Genomic DNA, 25,815 nt, shown 5'->3' with positions numbered 1-25,815 from the left:
TATTGCAATAAAGTAAATATATGTAATCATTAGAAAAATAATGGTATTTTGGACATCACCAAGAATAATTTGAATATCTTTTTCAATTTATCATTCTTCATTTTAAATTTACTCTTATTATAATTCTTATTTTATCATTGGAGATTGCTTCTGACTTGATGGATGGATTTGGTTTGTTCAAACAAATACAAATGAAGCATTACTATATTATTGTCAATAACACTATTTGTCTTCCCCTGAATATTTGTGATTTGGATATTGTCTTTGGTATTATTTAAATTGTATTCTAACTTTTTAATTCATTTGCTATTTACTTTATGTCATTTTATAAATAGTTTTCAATTTTTTTTTTCAGTTTTCTTGTTTTGATCAGTTGCTACCTTGCTATTAATGATAATAGTGGTTTGTATGGTGCTATTGATGAATAAGGTTCTCTTGTCCTTGTATGTTTCTCCATTTTTTAGAGAATATCTATTTTTTGAAATTAATTTTTTTTTACAATCTCAACTAATGACTAATGAGAAATTTTTCATGCTTCAATTAAGAAATTTTGATAAGTATAATAATTGGAGATGGAGTCCAAGGGTAGGTAAATAGTTTTTAATGAGCCATTTTAAATTATAATTACTAATACTATTAAAACGTAATCAATTGGAGTGTTTTATTTCTTTTAATTAGTGTCACATTAAAATGTAATAATTCTAATTAAAAGACATGAAGATAATTTAGGAATAACAAAAACTAAGATAATAAAATGCTTACACTTGCACTCCCTATTACCAACATTCATACTTTTTATATAGTAATGATAGTGATAATGATTAGGAGCATGGAAAAGCCTTCATCAGAAGAGCACAAATTTATGAATTAAGCCAATTCAGAAGAGAAAGAAACGCTAAAAAGTAATAGTTGCATATCCATGTAAAATGTACACTATCAAATCTGAATCACATGGTAGGCCACAGTAATTCTTTTGACTGGTCAATGATAGCATCAAAACAAAGCATAAACATGACTACTGGTGCTTGAATCCGTAGACATCTACATATCATAAACAGAAAAAATAAGCACCAAAAGGGGTTGAAAATTCTGTTACGAGTCTTCTGACTCCCCTGAAAGGAAATCATATGACAAGCTCTTGGTTTCACAGACTGAGAGTTATTGTTGAATTTATCTCACATCCGTTACGCTTGTGAAAGGGGTAGGGTACTTAGTTATATAGCTTTTGGAGTGAGAAGGCCCGACAGCACCCAACACTAGTATCAGAACCCAATTATGACAACTCCTCCCAGTAGACATTCGGATCAATTGTTGCCTGTCGGATGAAAGATTAATGCTGATTCAACTTAGAGCCCGATGTGTGATGGGCCTATCGGACGAGATGCTGATTCAACCTAGCGCCCGATGTGTGAGAGGGATGTGGATGGGGCAAGGTGATGCTAATCCAATCTAGGACCTGACAAGTGAAGGGGAGATTGTTGAATTTATCCACATCAGTTGTGGCAGGGTATTTGGTTATAAGTGTGAGACGATCCAACCTAGAGGCCGATGTGTGAAAGGGAAATTACTGATTTTATCCTGATCCGACCTAGGACATGATGTATGAAGGGGAGATTATTGAATTTATCCATGATCCAACCTAGGCCTAATGTATGAAGGGGAGATTATTGAGTTTATCACATCGATTATGTAAGGGTGAGATTTTTGAGTTTATCCATAGCGATTGCGGCACGGTACTTGGTTATTATAAGTGTGAGGGGATCCAACCTAGGGGCTGATGTATGAGGAGGAGATCATTGAATTTATCTCTCATCGGTTATGTTGATGCTAATCCAACCTAGGGGCCAATGTGTAGATATTGATCCCACCTACATGCCAATGTGTGAGGGGGAGATTGATGATGGTTCAACCTAAGATCCGATATATGAGGGGGAGATTGTTGAGTTTATCTCACATAAATTGTGAAAGGGGTAGAGTGTTTGGTTATAAATGCGAGGGAAAGCCTACCTAGGACCCAATGTGTGTAGGCTACACTGTCAGTAAAGATTTGCTAGAAAAGAGTTTAGTGAAGTACTAGCAAATATATACATGGATTAACTTTTTATACACCGGTAGTGTAGCGATTTCTTTTCACTTGCAGCTATGAATGTATACCGCATGTACATGATTTGAATTTCATATTTGAATTCATATAATGTTGCATTGATGTAAACCTACTATAGTGTAAAAAGAAAAAATTTGTAGATTGATAGTGTATAAAAAATTTCCAGTACAGGATACCATATAGCCCGGATTGATAGAAGATTAGGAAGTCTACGTTGGTGAGGATGTTATTGATATAGCCACTTGGAAGAAACTATGGTCTTTACTTATAGCAGAAAAAAATACAATTGTTGCTGTGGCCTGTACTCGTTGCCCCTCTCCCCTCTGCCTATGGTGCCGCATGAAGGAAGAGGCTGCAACTCTCTAATTTTTGGAGTGTGAATCTTCTAAAAGGGCGTGGAGAGCTTATCCACTGGGGCTTTGATTTTGATGTCATGTTGGTTGCGGCAATGGTTTTCTACGACTCCACAGGAGGGTGTCGTGATACCATCATATTATCTTATTTATTTGACGGATTTGGTTGCCAAGGAATCGTTTAAGTGGCATGGGAAATTGTTTAATCCGGAAGAGATACTTATGGAATATCTTGTTTAACGCTACCTTTTCAAGAGGGCATATTGACATTTAGGACCAAGAAGTATCTCATAAGCGTAAGCAGCATTCGACATTTGGCAACCTTCGTTTATGCATTAAAGGGTTAACCAACCACACTTCGCTCCTTTTGAACTTTGGAGGTGGTCACACCATACCATTCTTAACGTTAAGATATACGTTTTCTCTCTCATAAAAAGTAGTTAAAGTTAGAAATACAAGAGAAAAAAAAATGAAGGCTATGACATTATTGTCTTTTTATTATGAAAATTTTTCATAACTTGCTATTATTTCCCTTTTATTTGTAAAAAAAATGTTTATCTTCTCTACAGTATTTGATATACAAAAATATCAAATTGATAAAGGTTTTAAAAAAAAAAAAGCTTACATTCAATTTCTTATCCTTGAAAAATTTTTCTGTTGGACTAATATTCAATTTTGAATACACTTTATTCTTTTTATTAGATTTTAAAATCAAAAAATAAGGATAAACAATACAGTGATAATTATAAATGTCACTAGCAAAATTTTCCAAAATAAAAAAGGGTAATATTAAGCTTGTTATTTTAAAAAAAGTAGATTTTTATTATGTTTGCTTATATAATAAATTGTTAAAAATTATATTATTGTCACTTTTTGTTTGTCACAAAAGTGAAATATTTATGTCTTATTTTCAAACTCAAAGTAAGAAGATATAGATTAAATCGTACACCACTTTTTTTTTGAGTAAAAAAAAGGACAGTAATAATAAACTACAAATACATTTAATAACTAAAAGACAAAAATGTTGTTAACTTGTTAAAGCTTATTGTTTTTTCAATGGAATTAAGATTTTCAAGGTCAACTAGTCTTCAGGAGAGTGAAGTATAATTTTTTAATGTTGAGGGTAGTAAACCGTGACTGCCTCGAAACTCTGGGGGGCAAAGTATTATTAACCCTATTTCAAACCAAGAAGGTTTTCCAGTTCAAGCTTTGCAGTGCTATTGATGGTTTCTTCTCAGATGGCGTCTCTAAGATTGTTTGGATTATTGAAGATACATCAGGATCAGGTATGCGAATGAACGAATCAGCAACCAATGAGGGAGGATTCACGCACTTTCGGTTTTGCATGCAGCAGCCAGCCATTGGAGGCTTTAAAGAAGTTGCCAACATCATCTGCGCGCAGCTTCTATCTGGACAGACAGATCCTCCGCAGCTGCTCCAGTTTCTGGAGGATACTTCCAAGGTTCCAGTGTGTAGTGTTAAGGCCATCCTATTCCTACTTTTTGTGTAGTGTTCATGCCGTTTTGGTAAAAGTTTTTTCCAGAAAGTTTTCTTTTGCACTCACCCCATTTTATTGGTAAAAAAAAAACTCAAAATAAGGACTTTTATTTTATTTACAATTTCCAAAAAGTACTCAATCTACAACATGATAAATTACATCAACATCAAAATCACTCCTACCTCAATTGGGAGGAGCATCTCTTCAACTCTGGTTTCAGTTTAATGTCCCTCTTGGATATACTCATTATTCCCCCTTGTTCTTCTACTTTCTCGATGAGAAGCCTTAGCAGTGGTACTCTCGAAAGAGTTCTGCAGGATCCCACCATGATTAACTTCTTCTGTTCAAGAGGGAGGGGAAAAACACATGCAGCCTCTTCAGTGTACATGTTTGTTCAAGAGTCTTTTTATCAGTCAAAAAATAACGAAAGCTTCAAAAACATATGAATGTCTGCAGCGCAATGTCAAGATGGTAAGAAATGTAGTAGTAAAAGATATCAAACATTTTCAGCTACAACCACAAATAATTTATTGCTCAAACAAACACAATAAATAAGAACTACATGATGAGAACCTTGGCTCGTGTAATGGCTACATTAATCCGGTGCCAGTCACCAAGTAGTGAAGAGCAACAGGTCCTTGGGTTTTCACTGGATCTTACAAAAGAAACCAGTATGCAATCTTTGTCCCTACCCTGCAAGCCAAAAAGATGGGAAAACAAAATAACGCTTGGTTTCGACAATTCAACAACACAAGTCTCCGACAAAATTGTAAATTTCCATGTTAATAGAGAATTACACGCAGAAAAAAAAAAAATTTAGCCACAAGAGTTCAAATTTCCACCAATGATGGGTCAACATTTCACAAAGGATCTATCTGAGAATTTAAAATTAAAAAAAAAAAAAAAACTATACTATTGGATTAAAAAAAAAAAAAAAAACCTATACTATTGGATTTTCTTAACCTAGAAGAAACTTTAGACTCCTTCCTAAACAAACAACAGTTTATTTGTACCAATTGAAGCTTCCACACGTGTCTTTCAACAAAAACTCTAATACTATAAAAATCCGGAACCAGTAGAAAGGATAACACCACAAGCTTGAAAAGAGCCCTACCAATTTGAGATTGTTGTGATCACAATTGCAAGGCAGGTGACACAAATAATCAAATCACCGAAGGGCCAAATGCCCATCAACAGCTCCCAGACTAGCTCTTCTTAAGAGTTGTTAATTTTACCAGAGCATCACAGAAGGATAATAGGTGTGCCAATAGTTAATTTTTAAAGCCAAAACATTGTGTATAGACGTTGGCAAAAGTCGGACCTGGTATTTGTCGATCGTGTGTATCTCCACAGATGTGGAAACAGCTTGGCGAATAAGATTTGCCTGTGAGTTGTAGGGGGTAATAACGCCAATGCTTTCCCCTTCAATGCCTCTTTCTAGAAATCCATTTATGACCTACAAATAGAAATGGCCATGAGAACAGTAACTCTGTAAAACTTGATCCCAGAACGCAATAAGTAATCAGGTCCAAAATATCGCACCTCAGATACAATACAAGCTTCAACTGGATTGTTCACTGCTTTACTCTCATTTGACTCGTGTGCTTCTAAGAAATCTGAGTTGTTAAGACGGTAAACAACTCAAGTTGTATGGGAGACAAGTTCTTCTGATGAAAAGCATGGGATAAAGGTAAAAGGAAAACAGCACTTGAACAAACCTGTGTTAATAAAAATAACTGGTCTTTCTGGGTTCAACACCTGGTGAAATTCAAGGAATTTAATTAACCAATAAAATTTAATTACTTTTGCAACAAGAATTAAGGGTTCACCTATGAAATCTTGTCACGGTTAATAGTAATATTGTCTCAAAGGAAAATGCTAGTACCCCCATTACAGCCATCACACCCCTCCCCAACCATCCTCCAGCAGGAGGGAAAAGAAAAAAGTGAATGAAAAAGAAAAGAAGAAACACCGAGACATTGACCAACTGTGATCAATCACAACAGCTACAAATTTGAAACAAATAATAACTGTCCATAAACTTGATAAAAAAATTCATAAGAACAAGCTTGAGTGTACAGGGATAAAAGAGGACCATAACGTTCCTAACGAAAAGCTTGAGTGTTTACGCTACTGAAAATGAAAAAACCAAAATAAAAATAATAAAAAGTAAAAACCATCTGCCTTTCAACATATACATGGATATGGCAAAATTGAAAGAATATCCAAGTCAGAAATGTTAGTATAACAAGCAAAATGAATTGAAAAGACCAGAAACTTTTGAGCAGCATAGGTTAACCTGTGATGTACAGAATATGATTCACATGGATGCTTGAGTAAATGATCTTAGAACATGTCAGCCAGTATCTTTCGCAGGCATAAGTTACTCTTTTTTCGCCCAGTGTTTTTCCTGGTCTAGAAATATCCAAAGGTTCCTCAGAACCTGCTTATAGGTATTAGTGATTCTGATTTCTGTACCTAACCAAAATCCAAATTTTTAGTGTGCATAAGACATCCTAGACCATAAACAGAAAGATGAGAAAAGCTTGACATATGACCACAAACTCCATGCAGATTGTATCTGAAGGGAGACACCAAATGACCAATTAGGGCTCCAGAGAGAAAACATTTACTCAGATCTGGTTCAAAGCTTTATATCATGGAAAAAGGATTCATTATACCCTATACAAGGCAGAATCATCCTCTTGTAGGTTACTGAGAAAAAGACAGGATGTGAGAGGCTAGCAAAGCAATATGTTCAAATTAAATGCTATCAAGGAAGCAGCAATTGCAGGCACTGAAAAGATGCATGACTGTTAAAATGCCACAACAAGAGTTTGTCTATAGGGAACAGTAACATGCCAACAGAAAGCACAAATAGAGTGTAATTTGAAAGATAACGAGAGGCATTTACTTCAAGTAGCTTGACACTTCAAGCAGCCTTTCAAGAAAAATCTATATAATTATCCGGTTTCAACTTTCATCCATCTAAATGTCAGCAACAGATCTATATACAACTTAACGTAGAGAAATTTGTATGTACCTCATTCAGCCATTCAGGGGTAGATGATGGGCATGGGTAAATGAGTTGGGCATTCGCAATTTCAGCAGAACCACACTGCAATCTGTTCCCATATATCAAAGCATTTGATAGTTCCATGATAGCAGCACACATACGGTACTGCATTTGCAATGTATAAGCATCAAGTGTTTTTAGCTAATGAGCCGATGCAGGAAAAATTACAACCCGAATTTAGAAATAACCTGGCTCTGCAAAGCTGAAATTGCCTGAGGATGTGCTTCTGAGAGCCTACAGAACAGGCTTATGGCCATTCCATTCTCTCTAGCCTCTGCACTCTAACATAAGAAAAACAAGTAAAGGAACGAGTAGATCATAGGGTACACCAGAAAAGTCAAGATTACTTCAGAAAAAAGAAACACCTGGACGAGTGGTGGCAATTGATAATGATCCCCAACAAGAACAAACTTCGAAGCAAACATCAAAGGTCCCAAGGACACCTGATTGACAATGTAGTCATTAAATGATTAGTTGTCCTAAACAAGCCCACCAACAACTCTCAACCTATAGATTTAAACAACATATTCCAGATTTAGTTTGCAGAATTAAGTTTCTGTGTCACTGGAGTACGGCCATTGCAATTAAGTGTTATCATGCTTATCTTGGAGAACTGTGCAAAACATTGTGCTTAACAATCCAAAGAAATGGAAGACACCGTAACCAGGAAAACACAAAGAAACTCCTGATGGTATTTTATTTCATAATTTGTACATAAATACAAACACACACATATGGGTACATTTTATATTACCAACAAAATATAATAAGTAAAAAATTAAAAGAAATTATGAGTCAGAGGCAGTAGGAACTAATTAAAACAGCTCCTAGAATTTATGTTTTTCTATTAGGTCCGCTCCTTTACCTTTGTACAAATCCAAAATTAAAAGATATGAAGATTGACAGTCATTCCTATACTTCTACAAATTCAGAAGCCACTGAGTCTGACTTCTGACTTAAGATTCCATAGTTGTGTCCTTAAAATTGGTGAAAATGTTAGATTTCCATCAGAAGGAAGATGAGCGCACCAAGCTAGAGAAAGATGCATGCTAAAGAACTAAGAAGACAGTAATGAATAAAAGATCATGCTCACTTCTTACGGATTATTCAAGTAGCATCACCTTCTCCCTTGATTTTCTTTTGGCTAACTGCTAACTCAGATGTCATATACATGCACTTCTACTCATTGCTATAAGTTGCTACTGATCGCATACAATGCCTATGGATTCTCTTTAAACCAAAACACTGCTTCTATTGCTCCCTTTCCATGAAGTGAAATACTTATCATTCAAATATGACAATTTTAGTCTAACAGCAAGAACTGAAGGCATCCCCGGCAACAGATGACCATCAACAGCCTCATATCAAGAAAATTCAAAGAAAACAGCCACTGCACCATTCCCATATGGAAATGACTTGCACTTTCATAACAAGGTTTCATTTTAACAACTAGGAGTCTCTCATTGCTGTTTTTTCAACAAAGAGCAGACAAATATTGAGTATTTCTTGGACTTCTTTTGTGGAGAAAGAACAAAGGTGAATCAACCTACATACCGGCAGTGTAGTTTGGCCAGCTTCATCCATGATACAATAGTCAAATCTCTTCTTGGTAAGCAAAGGGCTAGCTATCCCTAAACAAGTAACAGCAACTACTCTGGTCTGATCTAGTCTCAGCTTAATCTGTTCAATGCTGTTAATGTCCATTGCTGTAAGATAAAATTGCCACAACAAATTAGTACAACAAAGACATATCACAAAATAAAGCATGATCCAAACAGAGGAGATTCTACCAGAGATGCAGTTGCCTCGGACCTCCTCATGCACAGCTTCACATCTTCCAATTCGGATAAAGTCAACACCCTGCAGTAATTTAAACACCAGTTACAGACAAAAGCGCTAAAGAGAATGAGATAATGAAGCAAACACAATAAGTTATCAATCCTATTATTCAAAATACAACTTCAACACATAAAATTTTCTCCAAAATACCCTAAAGACCAATTTTCCTGCCTTTAAAGAAATACCAATGGGTCGCACCCTTGCTGATGAATTACAAAACTGGAAAATAGCATTCCTTTTTGATGTTGCACCAGAAAAAATAAATAAAAATAAAAACAACAAAATCTAATGGCATATCCTACACTTATAGAGCTGATAAAGATTCAGACCCCTTTTGTGAGCACTAAAAAAGAAATCAATTTAGAAGATGTATCGACACAGCTATGACCTGAGCTTTCAACATGATAAGTAAATTATCAACAGCCGAATTTGTGTAGGACGTGAGCAATATGGATGCGCCTCTCAACAGTAAAGCTTTTACAGCATGCACCATAGTAGACGTTTTTCCAGTCCCAGGCATTCCTAATATTAGTGCGTAGTCCTTTGTTGTAAGTATCTGAAATTGAAGTTAGAAAATTGTCAGTGTCAAAACTGTTATTCCAATTTGCTTCCCCACAGCCACTTGCTTGCTTTCACAGCATGCACCTAAGCAAATGCTGAATTTCATTATACTAGACCTAAAGACTGATTCAAATGCCACAGTAATATTTCTGATGCATACCTTGAGAATGGCTCTGCGTTGATCATCATTTAAGTTTTTCTCCGACCAGATATATGAGATGGCAGGGTCCTGACTAAGTAGACATCCACTGTCAAAAGCTGGTGCCTGCAACAAATGAGCAAGTAAAAATCCACAGATGATGGCAGCCTATGATTACTTATAGGCAAGTGGGGAAATGATAAGGAAACAATAAATACAATGACAGTGTGTTTACATAGCATTTACCTCTAGGTTGACAATCACCTTCCTCACTCTATCACTCTGTTCATTTGGCAAAAACAGTTGAACTAGGTTGAACCTTTACAGCCAATATGTAACAGTTCGTTATTTCCAAAACAACTAAAACTTTTACCCAGCAACAACCATAAGAAATGAGAGGTTGCTTACTTTACTACCTCATAATTGCAAATGATGCCATAGCTTCATCTTTGTCAATTCGCCAGGCCTGCTGACTAAGATCTGTTGCCACTGAAGTACTGCTTCCTGGAAGCCTTAAGCGCTTTGAGAAAGATACCTAGTGAAACAATGTGTTGAAACCTACTTTAAACATTAAGATAACCGGTAGTTTCAAAGGTTGTTTTAAGTGTTGCTGCTGAGAGATGCATTTTTTTTCTGCACCATGGATATCTATGTGGTTGCCCAAGTCACCTGAGTGAAAACTGTGATCTATACAAACAGCTACTCTGGGGATGATCAAGTCATTATGCTACACAGCAATATATCAATAACCTACTCTTAGTCTTAGATGTAAATAACACCTACTCTTGATCTTAATTCAACCACTTAAGATATGGTCATATAAGCTGGTCTCTAATTGATACTCTTTGTAACAGCTGAATTAAAGTACTTACAGAAACATGAGAACTACCGACTTCCATTACAACTCCATTAGCGACTGGCAGATGACCAGGGTCAGTGCTCAGTATCTGAAAAGTAGAAGGTAAACTCATTTGAAGATTTTGAGTTACCAGTTGGAAGACAAAAGGCAGTATAAAATAACTAGCTGATAAGTGTGAAGCAACATGCACGTGCTTTTAGTGGCAACATATGCAAGAAACTATTGGGCTGTGCATTTAGTAAGCAGGCATTAACAGATGGACTCTATGCATAGTTCAAGGAAAATCTTACTTAATTAAATGAAATTAACCATGTCTTTTTAAATTAAAAGTGCAAGCAAATCTCTGAAGGGCAAAAATGATGCCAACTAGGATGGTTGACATTGAAAATTGTTAACTTCTTCACCGAAAGAAAAAGGACACTTTTCAAAGAAAGATAATGAAAGAGGAGAGGAAAGCATAAAAAAAATAACGTTTTTAATTCTAAAATACTTCTATTTCACTGTAAAGGATCAAATTCAGTAAAAAAATAAAGCACAACTTCAGAAAAACTTTTTGCAAAACTTCACACACTGGTAGAGTGACAAGAAAAGGTCCAACTAGACCAAATAAATTTATGTTATTGACCGTCTAATTATTGAGTTACACCTATTACTATTGGATACGGCATATTTAAAGCTAAGTATAAACTGAAATAGAACGAGTTGAATTGTTGCTTAATTGCTTTTTCTACTGACAAATATGATCAATAAAAGTACAAAAAAGGGACCTACACAGTAAGAAAGTCGCAACATTTGCATACTTAGCAAGACTGCCTCATAACATTAATGTTCATGGAAGTAAAAATATGCAAAAAAATAATAATAATAATAATACTTCAAAGTAGATACCACATAATCCCCACTCCTAAGTGTACTATCAAAGCTGCTTAATCCAGAAGGAGAGCTTTGCTGTTCAGTGCCAACCAATGGAAAACTTTGACGGACAAATCGATAAACAAATTGGTTGCCTTTGGAAAAGCCTTTCTGAGGCATTTTGTGGGAGGTATCAAGAACAAGGGAAGATAGGCGACCAGAAAGGAGATCATTCTTCAAAATATGTGAAATCCAGATTTCTTTCTTCCCAACCTGACACAGAAAGACATAACAGGCACACAGTGAGATTCACAGAAAGAATGCCACAATCTTAAGCCAAAGAATCATTTCAGATATAATACCTCCAATTCCTTAGCCTCTAAGTCAATCAATCGATTCCATTTCTGAAGAAAAAGGGAATCTCTAGTTGTTAAATGTTGTACAAGTGAATCAAACATATCACCCAATCCACTGCTCTCTGTGGTCCCTCCATATGCCTTCAACAGTCAAAACCAAAGTCAGAAGCATGAAAAGTTCTAACCAAAGATGGAGAAGGCACAACTTAAATGCCTGTCTGGAGATGGTGCCACTTGTAACAACCTAGGAAGCTGGAAAAATTAGGACTACACCATTAAATAGTGATTTGAACTCGCAGTTATCCACATATTTACAGAAAGATACCTCACATGAATGTAGTTTTAAAATGAAGAATCAGCTTTTATTCCTTAAAATATTAATGGCATTTTCAACAGATAACGCAGCAACAAAGGCAGAATCACCTACCATAAACAGCATCCTCATGGAACACTCCCCATAATTTGATGGTATTAAGAAAAAGAGCCTAGGAAATTTCCCCTCCTTATTTCAGGATGCAAAATGCGGTAGCTAAACCTATATTCATTATAGCTTTAGTAAATTATATTGTACTCCTCTGAGTTTTGTCATGGTTATTGCTCATAAGAAATGGAAACATACATAAAACTCATCTATGATGCTAAACTCAATCTTTTAAGAATAGATCAACTCACGTTGATCATGCAGTTTTGATGAATTACCACCTCATATTGTTCTATATACTTGACCTTAACTTAGAAAATGCAAAAAAGATAACAACGAATAAGCTGTTATCAACCATGCAGAAATGGGGAAAGCTACAAAGTTACTTCACAGGGAAGGAATTTGCAATGAATAACATCAAGTAGCAGAGTTGCAGCACAGAAAGGTAAGCAATTCAGAGTTCTGGAATACATATCTGCGAGTGATCAGTTAGTACATCATGCTTAAAAGGCAAACTTGATGTATAGCTTACCAATCATTGATAAACAAGACACCATCATCCTAACTCTACTCCTAAGATGATACCCATTTATTATTAGTATGTATTATTGAGATCCCAGCAAGAGAAATTTACCAGCACAAACAGGATTTCAGATTGTTTGAACAAAATATTACGAGCAAGATGATTACATATGGAAATTAGGACAGAAAGGAAACAAAAAAAATTTTAGAATTTTACATAGTTGAAAAATTAACAAAGGTGGGGTAAACCCAGTGGCAGCAAAACCGTAAGATTGTAGCAGAAAATACTATAGCAGAACTAGCTGCATTTGAAAAAAAAAAAAAGAATAACTATTCTCCATGTATTAAAACATCAATGAATAGATCCATTTTGGGGACACTGAGCCTCAAAACAGACACTGCTACAAAACAGGTCAAATTCCAAGAAAAGATTATGAACACTGATGAACTGTTTCCCGTTGACATTGAAAGAGGTTAGGGAAAGTGAAACTGTGTTAGCGTTTGCACCATCACATCAAGCTTCTCCATCTTTTGATTGCATTGGCATCATCTATTCAGAGAGTGATCTAGGAATCCAACCGGAATCCAGGGATATGACTTTTTACCTTATGGTAGATGGTACAGACATCAAGGTGGCGACAACCTCTGCACATGTTTATGCTCTACATCAAAATGTCAAAAACTAGTCAAAGCATGTAACAAAAGGCATAAAAGGCTTAGAAATCAAAACGGACAATCAAATGTACATGTACCTGTTGCATTGCCGGTAGTTCTTGAGTTGTTAATGCCTTTAGTAGATCATGTGCCAGGTCGTTTCGGCGTATTATTAGTCCGACCAAATCAGATCTTTGGACAGAAATTCCCTAGAGATAAACGTATCACAAATTAACACACAATGAAGGAAAAGCAAAGCAAGATGTTCTTCATGTGCTTAAAATTACCCGTGTCTGATCTATATGCAGGTAATACAGTAGACCTTGATTGATATCTTTCTGGTACCTGGAACGGGAAACAATAAAAGGCACAATTATTTTAACAATAACAACAAATTGGAAAGAAAGTTTGCAAAATCTACAAGAGCATTATTGAGGCTGCTTTTGGTCCCTTAAAAGAAATCAAATTGGCTTGCTATCGAAATTGTATTTTATGGAAATTTTTATAGATTACAGTTACATTCTCATGCCAGTTCCAAATCTATAAAGGAAACAAACACAGCCTGAGTGAATTCTAACTGGATAAAATGTAGAACTCCAAGAAGTACATGGACTTTAACAGACCTCTCGGACATTAGGAGAGTATATAACATAACTTGGGCATTATGCTCCATAGCTGTCTGCATGAAGACAAATCATTGTCACAACACTTGGATCAAGCATGTTTATGAATAAATTAGGCCTACCACCACAAGGCCCCTGCACTGTTCTACAGAAACTATCTTTACAAAAGCTTGCCTGCCCACTGGTTCCTTTCCCAGTTTTGAGCTCCAAAGGCATAATCTTCTCAATATGTCCATTGCTGTCTATAATTACCCGCATGGAAGCATCAATCATTCCTTTCAAACCATATCTGGGTGCCCATGCCATCTCCTCAATGTCAACAACCTAGGTTTTTGAAGAGGACATCTCATTAAAAAAAAAAACCAATTTTTCATATATAGAAGAAGATCATGAAATTTTTGTGAACAATTAGCATTGAAAGAATGCATTTGAATAACAATCCGAGAAATTTTAGTATTGAATCTCAAGTAGATATAGATATAACAGTATAACAAACTTCACATAATTCAAGCACATATAGCATTTTCCACGTCAGAAAATTCAATATTTTGCTCACCCAAGTTAAGCATATCAACTAGTAAGAGCTTCACATCTTCCAGACGACAATGGAGATAGATATTTTGTAATATAATCTTACCAAATTCATACTTTACTGAAAGAAGATCAAGTGGGATGCTCACCTCAGATACTTTAATGTTCTGAAGTCCACCATGACATCCAAAGTCAACTGCTTGGTTCCTGGAACCCTACACTAATTGTAAAACAATTTAGCTCAAAAATATAGAGTACGACATGAATAGAACATGACAACTTGCATACAAATGGAAGAATGTACAAGTTAAAATACCTCAAATATGTCAAAGTGCAGTCCATTGAATGAAGAAATTCAAGAAAAGCAGTACGCATGCAGATAGCCAAGATCCAGAGCTTCAGCTTATATGACAGGGTGAATGGCATGGCAGTCTTTTATTGATGACAAGATTGGAATTGGTGATATTGTTCAGTTTTAATTAATTAGACTTCGCATAAAACACTATTCAGCCACAAATTGCTAAACTATACAAATCTTTTCATGTGTCAGTAAGCTACAAAAGCTGCAACCCAGGCATAATGGTTTTGACCTAGGCCAAGCTCACACTAAGAGTATAAAACATTACAGCATGTTCCAGACCCATCCCTACCCACAAAGACATTATATTGGGAGAGAGGTCATCAAAATTGTTATTCATTTACCTGCGAATCTCTGAACATGGAGATCCAGTTCAATATTTTTGGGATCGCTTCAACCAAGGTCATGCGAGTGTCCTTTTCATTTACTGCAATCAAGCGAAGAATGATAGTTCTCAAAGATGTCATAATGAAGACTGAAAGTATCCTTTTGTTGCTATTTGTGAATACCGTATAGAAATATATGCTAAGAAATTATAGTAACTGAAGTAATTAACTAATGCAACACCATACATCATCATGTATCTGTAGAAATAAAAGACATAGTGAACTTATGAGCTGATGAAAATTACATATCGATATAACAATAAAAATTTCTACCTCCACATGCATAAAGGGTGTCAAGATTCTTCTGAAGTACAATAGTTGTATATTGCTCTAAGAACTCTCTTGAGAGGGACTCACTGATCAGCCCAGCCTGAGGAAAGGAAACATATAAAATTTGCTATACAGAAACAACTGAAAGTGTTTTCCTATAAAAAGGAACATCGTATTTTCCTGATTAAACAGAAGATGAAACAAATTTCCACCTGAAATATCTGATGCAGCAACGTACCAACCAGTGCTGCAGTTGCATATCCATTAGATTTTAGCCTTTCATCCAGGACTGTGCGCCTTGAACAAGAAAAACTGGCAGCTACCTAGTAGTATAGATTGAATAACAACAGTTAGGGAAAAAGATGCGCTGAATTTGATATGGGAAGTTTTCAGATATGGGAGACAAGCGTATGTCATCTAAGATAGAAGCGATATAATTTGAAAAGCACAATTTAGACAAGTCTAAACGGATTCTTCATAATACCCGAGTTCCAGACACCAAAATATCAGGATGAACAATTAAAAAATTCTTCTCATGATTGACATCACACTTTCCCTCGTAATCAAATTCACCAATGATGTGAACGGTATCTCCAGGTGCAACAACACTATAAAACCTGAAAAAAAAAGAATAGATATAACAACTAAATAACACAAAGATTTCACTCACAGTTATTCACCATTTGGAATCCAATACCAAAGGAACAAATAGGGGTTGGTTCAGAATATTTGATGAACAAGACCACTGGATGAGAAATACAAGTAACAGAATTGATTTTATATGGAAACTACATTAATGTGATCAGCAATTCTAATTGAAAATCAAAAAGCACATCCGATTTTCATCCAGATTGAAAAAAATGGAGTTGAACTTCTTATATTAACAGTAAAGTTCACCTTGCAACTATTGAAGATTAAGAATGTATGTTGCTAGAGATACGAAAAATATGGTGCTACTCAGGAGAATACTCCTCATGTAGCAGTTTGTTCATTTTACTTCCTATTGGCCAGTCAAAAAATTTCATGGACACCTGTACCAGTCATGAATGGGATAAATGATTATAAGTATGAAAGCCTAAACTTATTAAGACTAGCCAATAGTCTACCAGAACTTGTTACTATCTCATAAAGGCTAAGACTCTAATAGCAAAGGCACTTTGCCTGATCAAGACATATGTAAGCTCAAGAGTTTCCAACTCCATCTTTTGAGATGGTGCAGGATAAGTCATAATGTGCTGAAAATTAAGACATTTTACAGAAAAGACTATGTATAAGACAGTAGATTAAGTGAATGCAAAGAGAAGGTTCTAGATTTGCTTACCATTCATCCCATAAATGCACTGCCTTCTCTTCTCCATTTTGCTCATTCAGTACCCGCATAATCTAGAAGCCAGAGTTTAAGCTTTTAAAATGACCATTTTTATCAAACCTTCTAATTTTCTATATTTAAGTAAATTGTGAACCTTAAAAGAATTCCGTGAACCAGAAGAATCAATATTTCCATGCTTCTCAGAAACCTGCAGCGATGGGGGAAATGTCAATAAACCATCACGTGTCTAGCTGAATAGAAGAATATTGTTCTGTACCTCCAATACGAGAAAATAATTGTTTGAAGGTTCCTTCTCGACTAGTTCTTTTGAGTTTATTAACTGTTGCTCTACAATGAAATCCGGCTCATTGATGGATCTACCTATATCAAACCACGCTTGTGTTTTATCACATACTGATTCTTCAACAGAAATTACGTCCTCTACTTCATCCAATAGTTCAATCAGTGCCTGAAACCATAAATAAAAGAGACTGGCACGATGAGCAACTCAACTCATGTAATTCTCCATAGCAGTATTTGAAACTTATGGATGAACATTTAGGAACAAGATGATAGCTTTGTTGAATCAAATGCAAGGTAGTCTTACAACCTTTTTATGTGGCCTTGAATTGTGCTGATCAGGTTCTCCATGAATAATGACTCCATCATGAGGCTGCATTTAATTTATGGCATAAATCATTAGATAAATAAATTTTCTAGAGTTAGTCAACTTAATCTTGGAACATGAAGAATCATCACCTTATCATGGCAATAGGACAGGGATGGCGGAGTCTTAAAGGGACTTTGACTACAAACTTCTTCAGAATTATTCTCACTATTTCTGATTGCAAGATTTTCAACCTTACACACAATGTGTCTTCCTGTATGCTTTCTCAAACTAACCCTATCTGAGCACGTCAAAGAATTTTCAGCAGCCTTGACAGGTGGAGACGAAAGCCACTTTTCAAGCTTTCCTGCTGCACTGGGAGAAGTCTGTATATAACAATACCAACATTGAGGTTCAGCCTTCAGTGCCTTGGGAAAAAAGAACATTAAGAGAAAAGGAAAATATTTGTGAAACCTTTGTCATGGAACTTTGCTGAAAATTTAAACAGTTAAACCGTGTAGAATCCTTCAAAACCTTGACCACTTCAGGAAAATTCTTTGACATGGAATGAAGTCGCTCATTTATTGGAGAAATTTTCCATGTGACCTCATCACCTCCATCATCCTGACTTTGCTTTATCAGCTACCACAATGACATTCACATGTTAGACAATATATTTAAAAACCTCACAAAAGTACTTTTCTTCCTCTGAAGAAGGATTCAGTTTAGGTTCTCATGGCATCAGCAACACTTCAAGCAAATAATCCCACCCTCCAACTTGAGAGGCAGCTCTTTCAATTATCTTAATTCGAGAACCAAAAGTTTTTTTTTTTACTATAAGGTATATCTGCAGTAATAGTTGAACTTAAATGCAGCTTAAATATTTTAACCCAAAAATGAAAGGAAAGCAAAAGAACTTCAGCTCTATGACTGCAATATTAAAGCTGACAATTAATTTCAGCTCTTCATCCTAGAACTCATTATTAGGGTTGGGAAGTTTTCTTCCATAAAAACGCTTCTTTTGTATGTATTTTCTCTTCTTAATTTTTTTGTACATTGTTTAAATTTTCCCTTTTACAAACAATAATACATGATATTTGCTAGCACGGAGCATCGAAATCGCAAAAAGTTGCTCATTACTTTTTTTAAAAAAAAATTCTAGGAGGGGAGGGGGGTGGGATTTAAGAAGCTGGGAGAGGGAAGGGGGCGATTAACTATGGTACAATATTTGATTAAGCACTATAGCTTAAGTCCAAAATCAGACACCTCCAAAAAAAAAAAAAACAAAGCTTGAGAAAACAATTACCATTCCTGGCGAAAACTTGAACCGCTTGGGAGGCTTTCCCTTGTAAACCTCAGGTGAAACCTCCCGAACCTCATCTGGATTCTCCTCGATTTCTATTACAACCGGCATTTTATTCTCTGTAGGCGTAATCTGAGACGGATTATTCAGCTCATTCCCTTCCTTATTTGTCTCTTTTTCCAATTTCTCAACTCCGCCAACTTCCTTATTCACACCAATTCTCAAGTTTTCACAGCTCAATCCCTCATTTTTAGAATCGGACTCATTTCCAGACTTCTCAGGCACAGAAGCCGAATCATTACTAGCGTTCGGAGGAACTGGAGGATCACCATCCATAAATTTGGGGACTGTAGAGATCGTAGAACTATTGGAATTAGCAATCGAGGGATTGATGGGCTTTTTAGGGTTTTGAGATTGGTTTTGGGAGTGGCGCTCAAAGAAGTGTTGGATTCCAAATTTAGAGGGCTGAGATTGCTTCTGCTGGTGAAGATGATTGTTCTGATTAGTTGCCGATTTCTTAGAAGCTGTTGTAGCTTTCTTCCGAGGAGCCATTGTTCCCAATCTCTCTTCTCCGGCGGAGTAGTAGTAGTAGTAGTGCAGTGGTAGCGGAAGCGGGAGAGAGTGTGCTACTCCTTCCTCAGGTTTTCAGTTTCACTCACTTTTCCCGCCAAAAGCCGGAGATGGACGGTGCTTTAGCAATTTTTTGGTTGCTATATGGAGGGAGAGAACGTCAACCGTTGGATCACAATGGACGGTAGAGATGCAGGGTAGAGAATTGGGCCCAGAGGACAGGCTAATCCTCCGCTGTCCGTATACTATCATACAAGCTAATCCTCCGCTGTCCGTATACCATCATACAAGTGGTTGGGGCTCTGATTTGCTAAAGGGCTCATTAGAGTCCAAAAGTCAAAGAGCTTGAAGGAATGGTTCTCCAACTTAAAAAGGGAAAAAAAAAAAGACATTTGTTGGGAGATCAGGAAAGATATATTATTGAGTCAAATAGAGATCAAATTTTGGGGCTTCCTTCAGTTCAGCCTATTGTAACTCCTAAAATCACATGAATTTTCCAAAGAATTAAGGGCATATTAGATTGGTGAATAATACTAGGGTGTGTTTGGATGGGTGGATTTGGATTTCCACAGGCATCCCAAATCCATCCCACTGTTTAATAATCTCTTATAGCTAAGATTTCAAATCCAATATATTTTGAAGTGGATTTCAACCATTTAAAACTCAGAATTTGAATTACGCTCCGTGAGTTAGGAATTTGATATCCATTCTATGCCATCTCCTAGCCCATCTATTTTTTTTTTTAAACTAATTAGAAAAAATCACATGTAAACTTAAAGGAGCTATGTATGTCCATTTGTGTATTGATGAATGTACACTTTCTATGTTGTATTTTCCTCGTCTAGTTGGGAGTATGTAAGAATCCAAAATCCGTTCCTAGAGGATGGTGAACATTATTAAAGTAGGTGCTAAGCATCACTGTTGACCATTCACCTGATAGATTGAAGTTCAAATCCTAACCGGCAAGTTTGGAACAGTGAAGGAATAGGGGAGTGGGGGAGGTTTTTTTTAAAAAACAAAAAAGAAAAAAATTAGGTATTAGGCATCTGTTACTCATAGTCTAAAGTATCTGAGAAAAGATCATGAATATCATCTACCTACATCTAAGCCTACAATTTATTGTAGCCTACAAAGTTAAAGGCAAATAAGTCATCTATGCCTAAAAAAAATGCAATTTATTGTAGGACCGAATTGCCATGTTCATCTACTCTTGCTTAATAATGATTGTTTACAGGACACTGTGAGAAATTATTGTTCAACATTTCTAAATATCTATTTGTTCATGTGATCGTACCAAATTTTGGGCCTAGAATAAATCAATGTATCTCATTGATATGTCACACTAAATTTCATCCAAGAGAACAAGTGCTGGTTGTGAAGGCATTAAAAATTGATGCCAATTCTGTTGGTGACAAAGGCCCCGTTTGGAAGGTGAATTTTTTAAGTGTTAGTATAAAACTTTACTGTAGATCACTGTAGAAGTTGTAGAAAAACTTTTTTTTTGAGATGAAAAAACTTTTTATCCTTTTCCTTTTCTTTCTTTCTTTTTCTTTTTTCTTTTTCTTCTTTCTTTCTTTTTTCTTTTCCTTCCTCCATTCCCCTTCCCCCTCCCCTGTTCCCTTTCCCGAAACTCCCTCCCCGCCACCCCTCTGCGTTCCTTCCCCCACCACCCCTCTGCTAGCCACCCCTCCCTCTCCCTCCCTCGCCACCCCTCTGCCCGTCACCCTCCCTCTCCCCTTCCCTTTCCTCCCTCCGCCACCCCTCTGCCCGTCACCCCTCCCTCTCCTTCCCCCGCCACCCCTCTGCCCTCTACCCCTCTTTTTCTCTGCCCCTCTTCTCCCTCTCCCTTTCTCCCTCTCCTCCCCCTCCCTGGTGGCCTCCGACACCCAAGAACTTGCAGGGCATTGCAGCAGCCATCCGACGCCAGAGTTGCAGGGTGTTTCTTTCTCTTCCCCTCTTCTCCCTCTCCCTCTCCTCTCCGCTCCCTCTCCCTCCGACGCCAGAGTTGCAGCAGCCATGGATTTTTCAAATTTTTTTTTTAGCTTTGTCTCTCCCCAACTCCTCCCCTCCCCCTCCCCTAGCTACAATCTGGTCGCGCGACCAGATCGCAGCCCCCTTCCCCCTCCCCCTTTGCGATCTGGTCGCGCGACCAAATCTCGGGAGGGGGAAGGTGGTGGGGGAGGGGGAAGGGAGAAAGAAAAAAAAAAGAAAAAAGAGGTTTTGGAAACCAACAGATCGGTCAACGGGGGAGGGGAGGGAGAGAAAAAAAAAAAGATGAAGGCCAGCACTAGCGGCCGGAATAGTGATCGGCGCCGAAAGCGGTGGTGGAGGTAGTGGCCAGCGATGGAGGACGTGGTGGGTAGGGTAGGGGAGGGAAAAGAAGAAAAGTTGAAGGGAAAGTTTTTTGTGTATTATTTTGAAGTGTGTAGGTGAAAAACTTTGATAAGTTTTTTGGGTTCCTGTAGTAAAAGTTGTTAAAAAACTAGTATTATACAAACTTGCTAAAAACTTGAGGTTCCAAACATTTGTATTTTAATCACTTAGGTTTAGGGTATTAGATGCAGAGATATTTATTGATGACACTAAACTTTAAATGACAAACTTTTTATGCATTAACACACTTCTTCCATCTTTCAAGTCATGTTACACCAACTCATAATACCAATTCTATAACTCATAAATCCCATTCAATAGCATGTGAAACACTGTTGGAGAAATAAAAGTAGCTCAATGATTGTAGGCACCGTATAGTCTAGTGAGTCAAGCTAGTTTTCTTCGCACTTATTTTATTTATATTTGTGGAATTTCTCATTATGATAATAAAAGGTAGTAATATAACCAACATCCGTTGGCCTAATTGGCAAGGGACTTGATGTCCTGCTTGACAAATTAGGGTTCGAACCTCGCTACTAGATTTGGGGGTAGGGAGGGCTTAGGGGAGGGTGGGAAGGTTAAAAAAAAAAAAAGAAGAGGCAGTAATATATTAATAGTACTATATTGTACAGGCACGTATATTGAATTAGAATAATGGTAGAACATTTTCTTTCTGAAACTCTATGAGAGTAAATTTAACAACTAAACTATTTATTCATTTGGGCAAGAAATGGAGGTCTGTTGGAGTTTAGCACCAGTGTTCGGATAATTAAGTCACATCCAACGGCACATTTGTCTGAGAAAATGCATGTTAATCAATTGGAAGTACGAGTTTATTGCCAAAATAACTCTTCTTCCAAAACATATACCCAAAGTAACCTAATTTTAGAATTTATTATCTTTATGATCCTTTTTTTGCCACTCAGGCTGCATATGTGCTAGGATGGAGATAAAGGCACATTTCATTTCTCTTTCCCATATAATATCTTCTCCAATTTTCTTTCTAAACCTTCCCGTATTTTTTTTGTTTAATTATCTTTCCTTTGTCAAATGTAATTCTAAGGAGCCAATATTTATATTAACAACACCTAAAAATATGCTTCTCGAATCGATAATCTCAAGGCAAATAAAAATTATTCTCTTGTCTTTTTAAGGAGTAGGAAGGATAACATAAACAAATATGATAGCCTTGAATTTTTGTAATTGCCTACAATTTTCATTGAAATTTTTGCTACAATTTTTATATTTTTAAAATTTACTTTTTTAAAAATATATGCAATAGGTTTGATACATTTTAAAAATTTCAGAAACCAATAATAGCAAGGTCAATAATGGCAGAATTTATTTAAATAATTATAAGGAAATTATAAAAGTTATGCAATCTTCTTGTGCCTCTATAATAAAAAATTTTAAATTTTTAGTTCATGATGGAAACAATAAATTAGATTAGAACTTTCCTTTCTTATTATCCTGCATGGCAATTAGGATAACTAGATGGCAACAATAACATCGTTATGGGAATAAATTTTGAAAATAAATCACATTGGGAATATTTTTTAGGAAGAGTGTTATTTTGGCAAAAAAACTCTTGAAAGTACAGCGTTGACATTCGCATATTCTTGCAGCACAAAACATATTCTAGCAGCGCAGCACGAAAGGTGGCATAATTATGATTAGATATATAGCTGTTAAAGCTTCGTTTATCCATGATAAGCCTTCGAAATTGATTATGAGAAAAAAATTAGATTAATATTTCCTACGTTGGCTGACAGTGTAAGTTTTAGATGAATGATAACTATACAAAATTTGAATTTGAAATCCAACTTTTGCATATGTGTCATAAATCTAACGGTGATAGTATATACACTGTTAATGTATATAAAATTTATCCAAAGAAATTTTGGGCTAACTTTGAGGTTGAAATTCGATTTGACTAATAGGCGCCTAATGGTTACTCATTATTAAGAGAAGGTACAAGTATTTAATTTTTTTGGAAAGTGTAACTAATTCAAAAAAAAATCTAAACGCAAGGAGTACATTAATTATGACTGTGTATATCAGTATGGTAAATGAGATGTGATTTAAATGTGCTAATAGGTATTCAACACTAGGAAAATCCATATCGTAGATGGTAGTAAAGTACGGGCCTGTTTGGAACCTGAGTTTTTTGGGAGTTTGTCTAAAACTTTACTGTAGTGTACTGTAGAAGTTTTTGAAAAAATTTTGTAGAAGTTTTTGTAAGGTGAAAATTTTTTTTTTTCTCTTTCCCTTTCTTTTTCTTTTTCTTTTTCTTTCTTTCCTTTTTCTTTTCTTTCCTCTCTTTTTCTTCTTATACTTCTTCTCCTTCTTCTTCTTCTTCCCCGTTACCTCCGCCACATCCAGCAGCAACTCCACCTCCCGTCGCCCCCCTCTGCCCCGCCTTCCCCCTCCCCCAGCCACCCCCCTCATCCCCGCCGCCCCTATCTGTGCCGCCCCCTCTGCCCCGCCTTCCCTCTCTCCCCCACCGCCCCCCTCTGCGCCACCCCCTCTGCCCCTTCCCCCTCCCCCGCCTTCCCTCTCTCCCTCGCCGTCCCCGCCTGCCCCTCTCGCCACCTCTCTTTGCCCCGCCTTCCCCCTCTTCCCCGCTGCCTCCTCTGCGCCACCCCCTCTGCCCTTCCCCCTCCCCCGCCTTCTCTCTCTCTCCCGCCGTCCCCCTGCCCCTTCCCCCTCCGCCTTCCCTCTCTCTCCCGCTCCCTCTCTCTAACCGCCCCCCTCTGCCCCTTCCCCCTCGCCTTCCCCTCTCTCCCCGCGTCCCCCTCTGCGTCGCCCCTCTTGCCCCTCGCCGCCCCCCTCTGCGCCACTCCCCTTTGCGCCGGACGTAGAGAGAGAAAAAAAAAGACAAGAGAGGATGATGGCAGGTGTAAGCCCCAATGCAACCAAATACAACCAAAATACTCAACCAGACAAGTAGTCAAGTAAATACAATGACAAAGAATATAAGTAATTTTAAAGCACAAAAATAGAGTAACAACAAAGTAAAAGAAATTCAAACCAATCAAACTCCCAAGCTTCTTCCAAACTTGGAGTTGAATCCACCAAATAGTTTCTTCAATTGATGGTAGTGCTAACCAACTTGTACAAGTGAAGGCTCACTCCTTCCTCACCCCAAAAATACTTTGGTTGAACAAAGGAATTTTACTACTCTCCAAGTAAACCCTCAACTAGCTACAATTGAAAATTTACCCACTCAATTAAGAACTACTTTATACAAGTGTGGCAACCTTTATCAAGGTTTTACCACTCCAAGTGATAGGTTCACCTTCACCAAGGTTTTACTCCTCCTAGAGAGTAACCTTCACTTGAGCAACCTCACAACCCAACTTTCCCAACCCCTTATACAACCAACAAAGAATATTTCTACTCAAAAATCTCACTTGTAAGCTTGTATTTAGTGTTGGCAAAAGTCCGTGTCTTCTTGTGCTTTGGAGTATTTATAGAAGGTGAGAAATGGCTCCAAAAGGCTCTCAAACGGTCAAATATTAAATGCTGTCGAAACTAGCCGTTGGCTTGTCGGACGTCCGAACCATTTGCTCTGCGTCCGAACCACCTATCGGACGTCCGAACCATTTGTTCTGCGTCCGAACCCTGCGTCCGATAGAAGTCAGAATGTTCAACGTTCATTCTTTTTGTGTCGGACGGCCGAAGCAATGAATGAGCGTCCGATCCAAGCGTCCAAAGAGTATCGTCGTCAGTCGGACGACCGATCCTCTATCGAGCGTCCGAACCTTCATATTTCTTAACTTCTCTTTGATTCAAATCTTTTCGATTCTCTTTTGGATCAATGACCTGTTCTAACAAATTTCTCACATAAAAACATTAGTCCAAATCTACATTTTGGTTTGTTAATCATCAAAACCAAGGACTGATCAACCAAGGTCAACAATCTCCCCCTTTTAGATGATGACAAACAAAATGAAGATTTCTTTGATCAAATAAGTTCAAATAAAACTCCCCCTTAGAAAATGCCAACATACAAAGAAATTTCAATAAATCCTACTCCCCCTTTTGGCATCAATCAAAAAGTAAACTCCCCCTTTATTTTTCAAATCAAGACCATATAGAATGTCAAAACTTTCAAATGTACTTTCAACCATTTAGCATTTTTTGGATCAAATCTTCATGATGTACCTAAGTATGAGAAATTTCATTTGGTATTTTTTCTTTATAGGGTCCTTGGGAGTTAGTACAACATGATCTAGCAATCCACATGGA

The 25,815-nt window shown here is 37.0% G+C and overlaps 1 protein-coding gene across 1 annotated transcript; it reads right to left on the bottom strand.

Annotated features, from left to right (window-relative positions):
* Positions 1 to 4,104: 4,104 nt before the first annotated feature.
* Positions 4,105 to 19,179, bottom strand: LOC113759368 (DNA replication ATP-dependent helicase/nuclease DNA2). The gene is made up of 34 exons (XM_027301931.1): positions 18,625 to 19,179; positions 17,793 to 17,960; positions 17,471 to 17,704; positions 17,322 to 17,384; positions 16,989 to 17,180; positions 16,866 to 16,919; positions 16,724 to 16,785; positions 15,887 to 16,019; positions 15,615 to 15,725; positions 15,406 to 15,502; positions 15,091 to 15,173; positions 14,538 to 14,603; positions 14,032 to 14,181; positions 13,858 to 13,913; positions 13,522 to 13,579; positions 13,333 to 13,443; positions 13,186 to 13,242; positions 11,644 to 11,778; positions 11,318 to 11,554; positions 10,443 to 10,517; positions 9,987 to 10,105; positions 9,817 to 9,889; positions 9,592 to 9,696; positions 9,259 to 9,426; positions 8,822 to 8,891; positions 8,586 to 8,737; positions 7,397 to 7,474; positions 7,220 to 7,312; positions 6,999 to 7,136; positions 5,674 to 5,713; positions 5,498 to 5,571; positions 5,277 to 5,411; positions 4,529 to 4,648; positions 4,105 to 4,295 (listed from the first exon to the last, which is right to left on the bottom strand). Exons 1-34 carry the CDS (start codon positions 19,171 to 19,173, stop codon positions 4,134 to 4,136), a joined length of 4,218 nt encoding a protein of 1,405 aa, XP_027157732.1. The 5' UTR covers positions 19,174 to 19,179; the 3' UTR covers positions 4,105 to 4,133.
* Between the last annotated feature and the right edge of the window lie 6,636 nt (positions 19,180 to 25,815).

This window comes from Coffea eugenioides, chromosome 2 (genome assembly GCF_003713205.1).
Source record: "Coffea eugenioides isolate CCC68of chromosome 2, Ceug_1.0, whole genome shotgun sequence".
Classification (NCBI taxonomy): Eukaryota; Viridiplantae; Streptophyta; class Magnoliopsida; order Gentianales; family Rubiaceae; genus Coffea; species Coffea eugenioides.
Note: the sequence above shows the minus strand (reverse complement) of the source record. Positions and strands in the feature narration are given on the sequence as shown.

What these genes read in the sequence shown, in the direction of transcription:
- LOC113759368 (XM_027301931.1), bottom strand. Translation starts at nt 19,173, where the DNA reads ATGGCTCCTCGGAAGAAAGCTACAACAGCTTCTAAGAAATCGGCAACT. An exon ending in ACTCTCCTAATGTCCGAGAG is followed by an intron (nt 13,580 to 13,857) that starts GTCTGTTAAAGT and finishes TTCCCGTTCCAG; the next exon opens with GTACCAGAAAGATATCAATC. An exon ending in TTTCAGCTTTGCAGAGCCAG is followed by an intron (nt 7,137 to 7,219) that starts GTTATTTCTAAA and finishes TTGCAAATGCAG; the next exon opens with TACCGTATGTGTGCTGCTAT.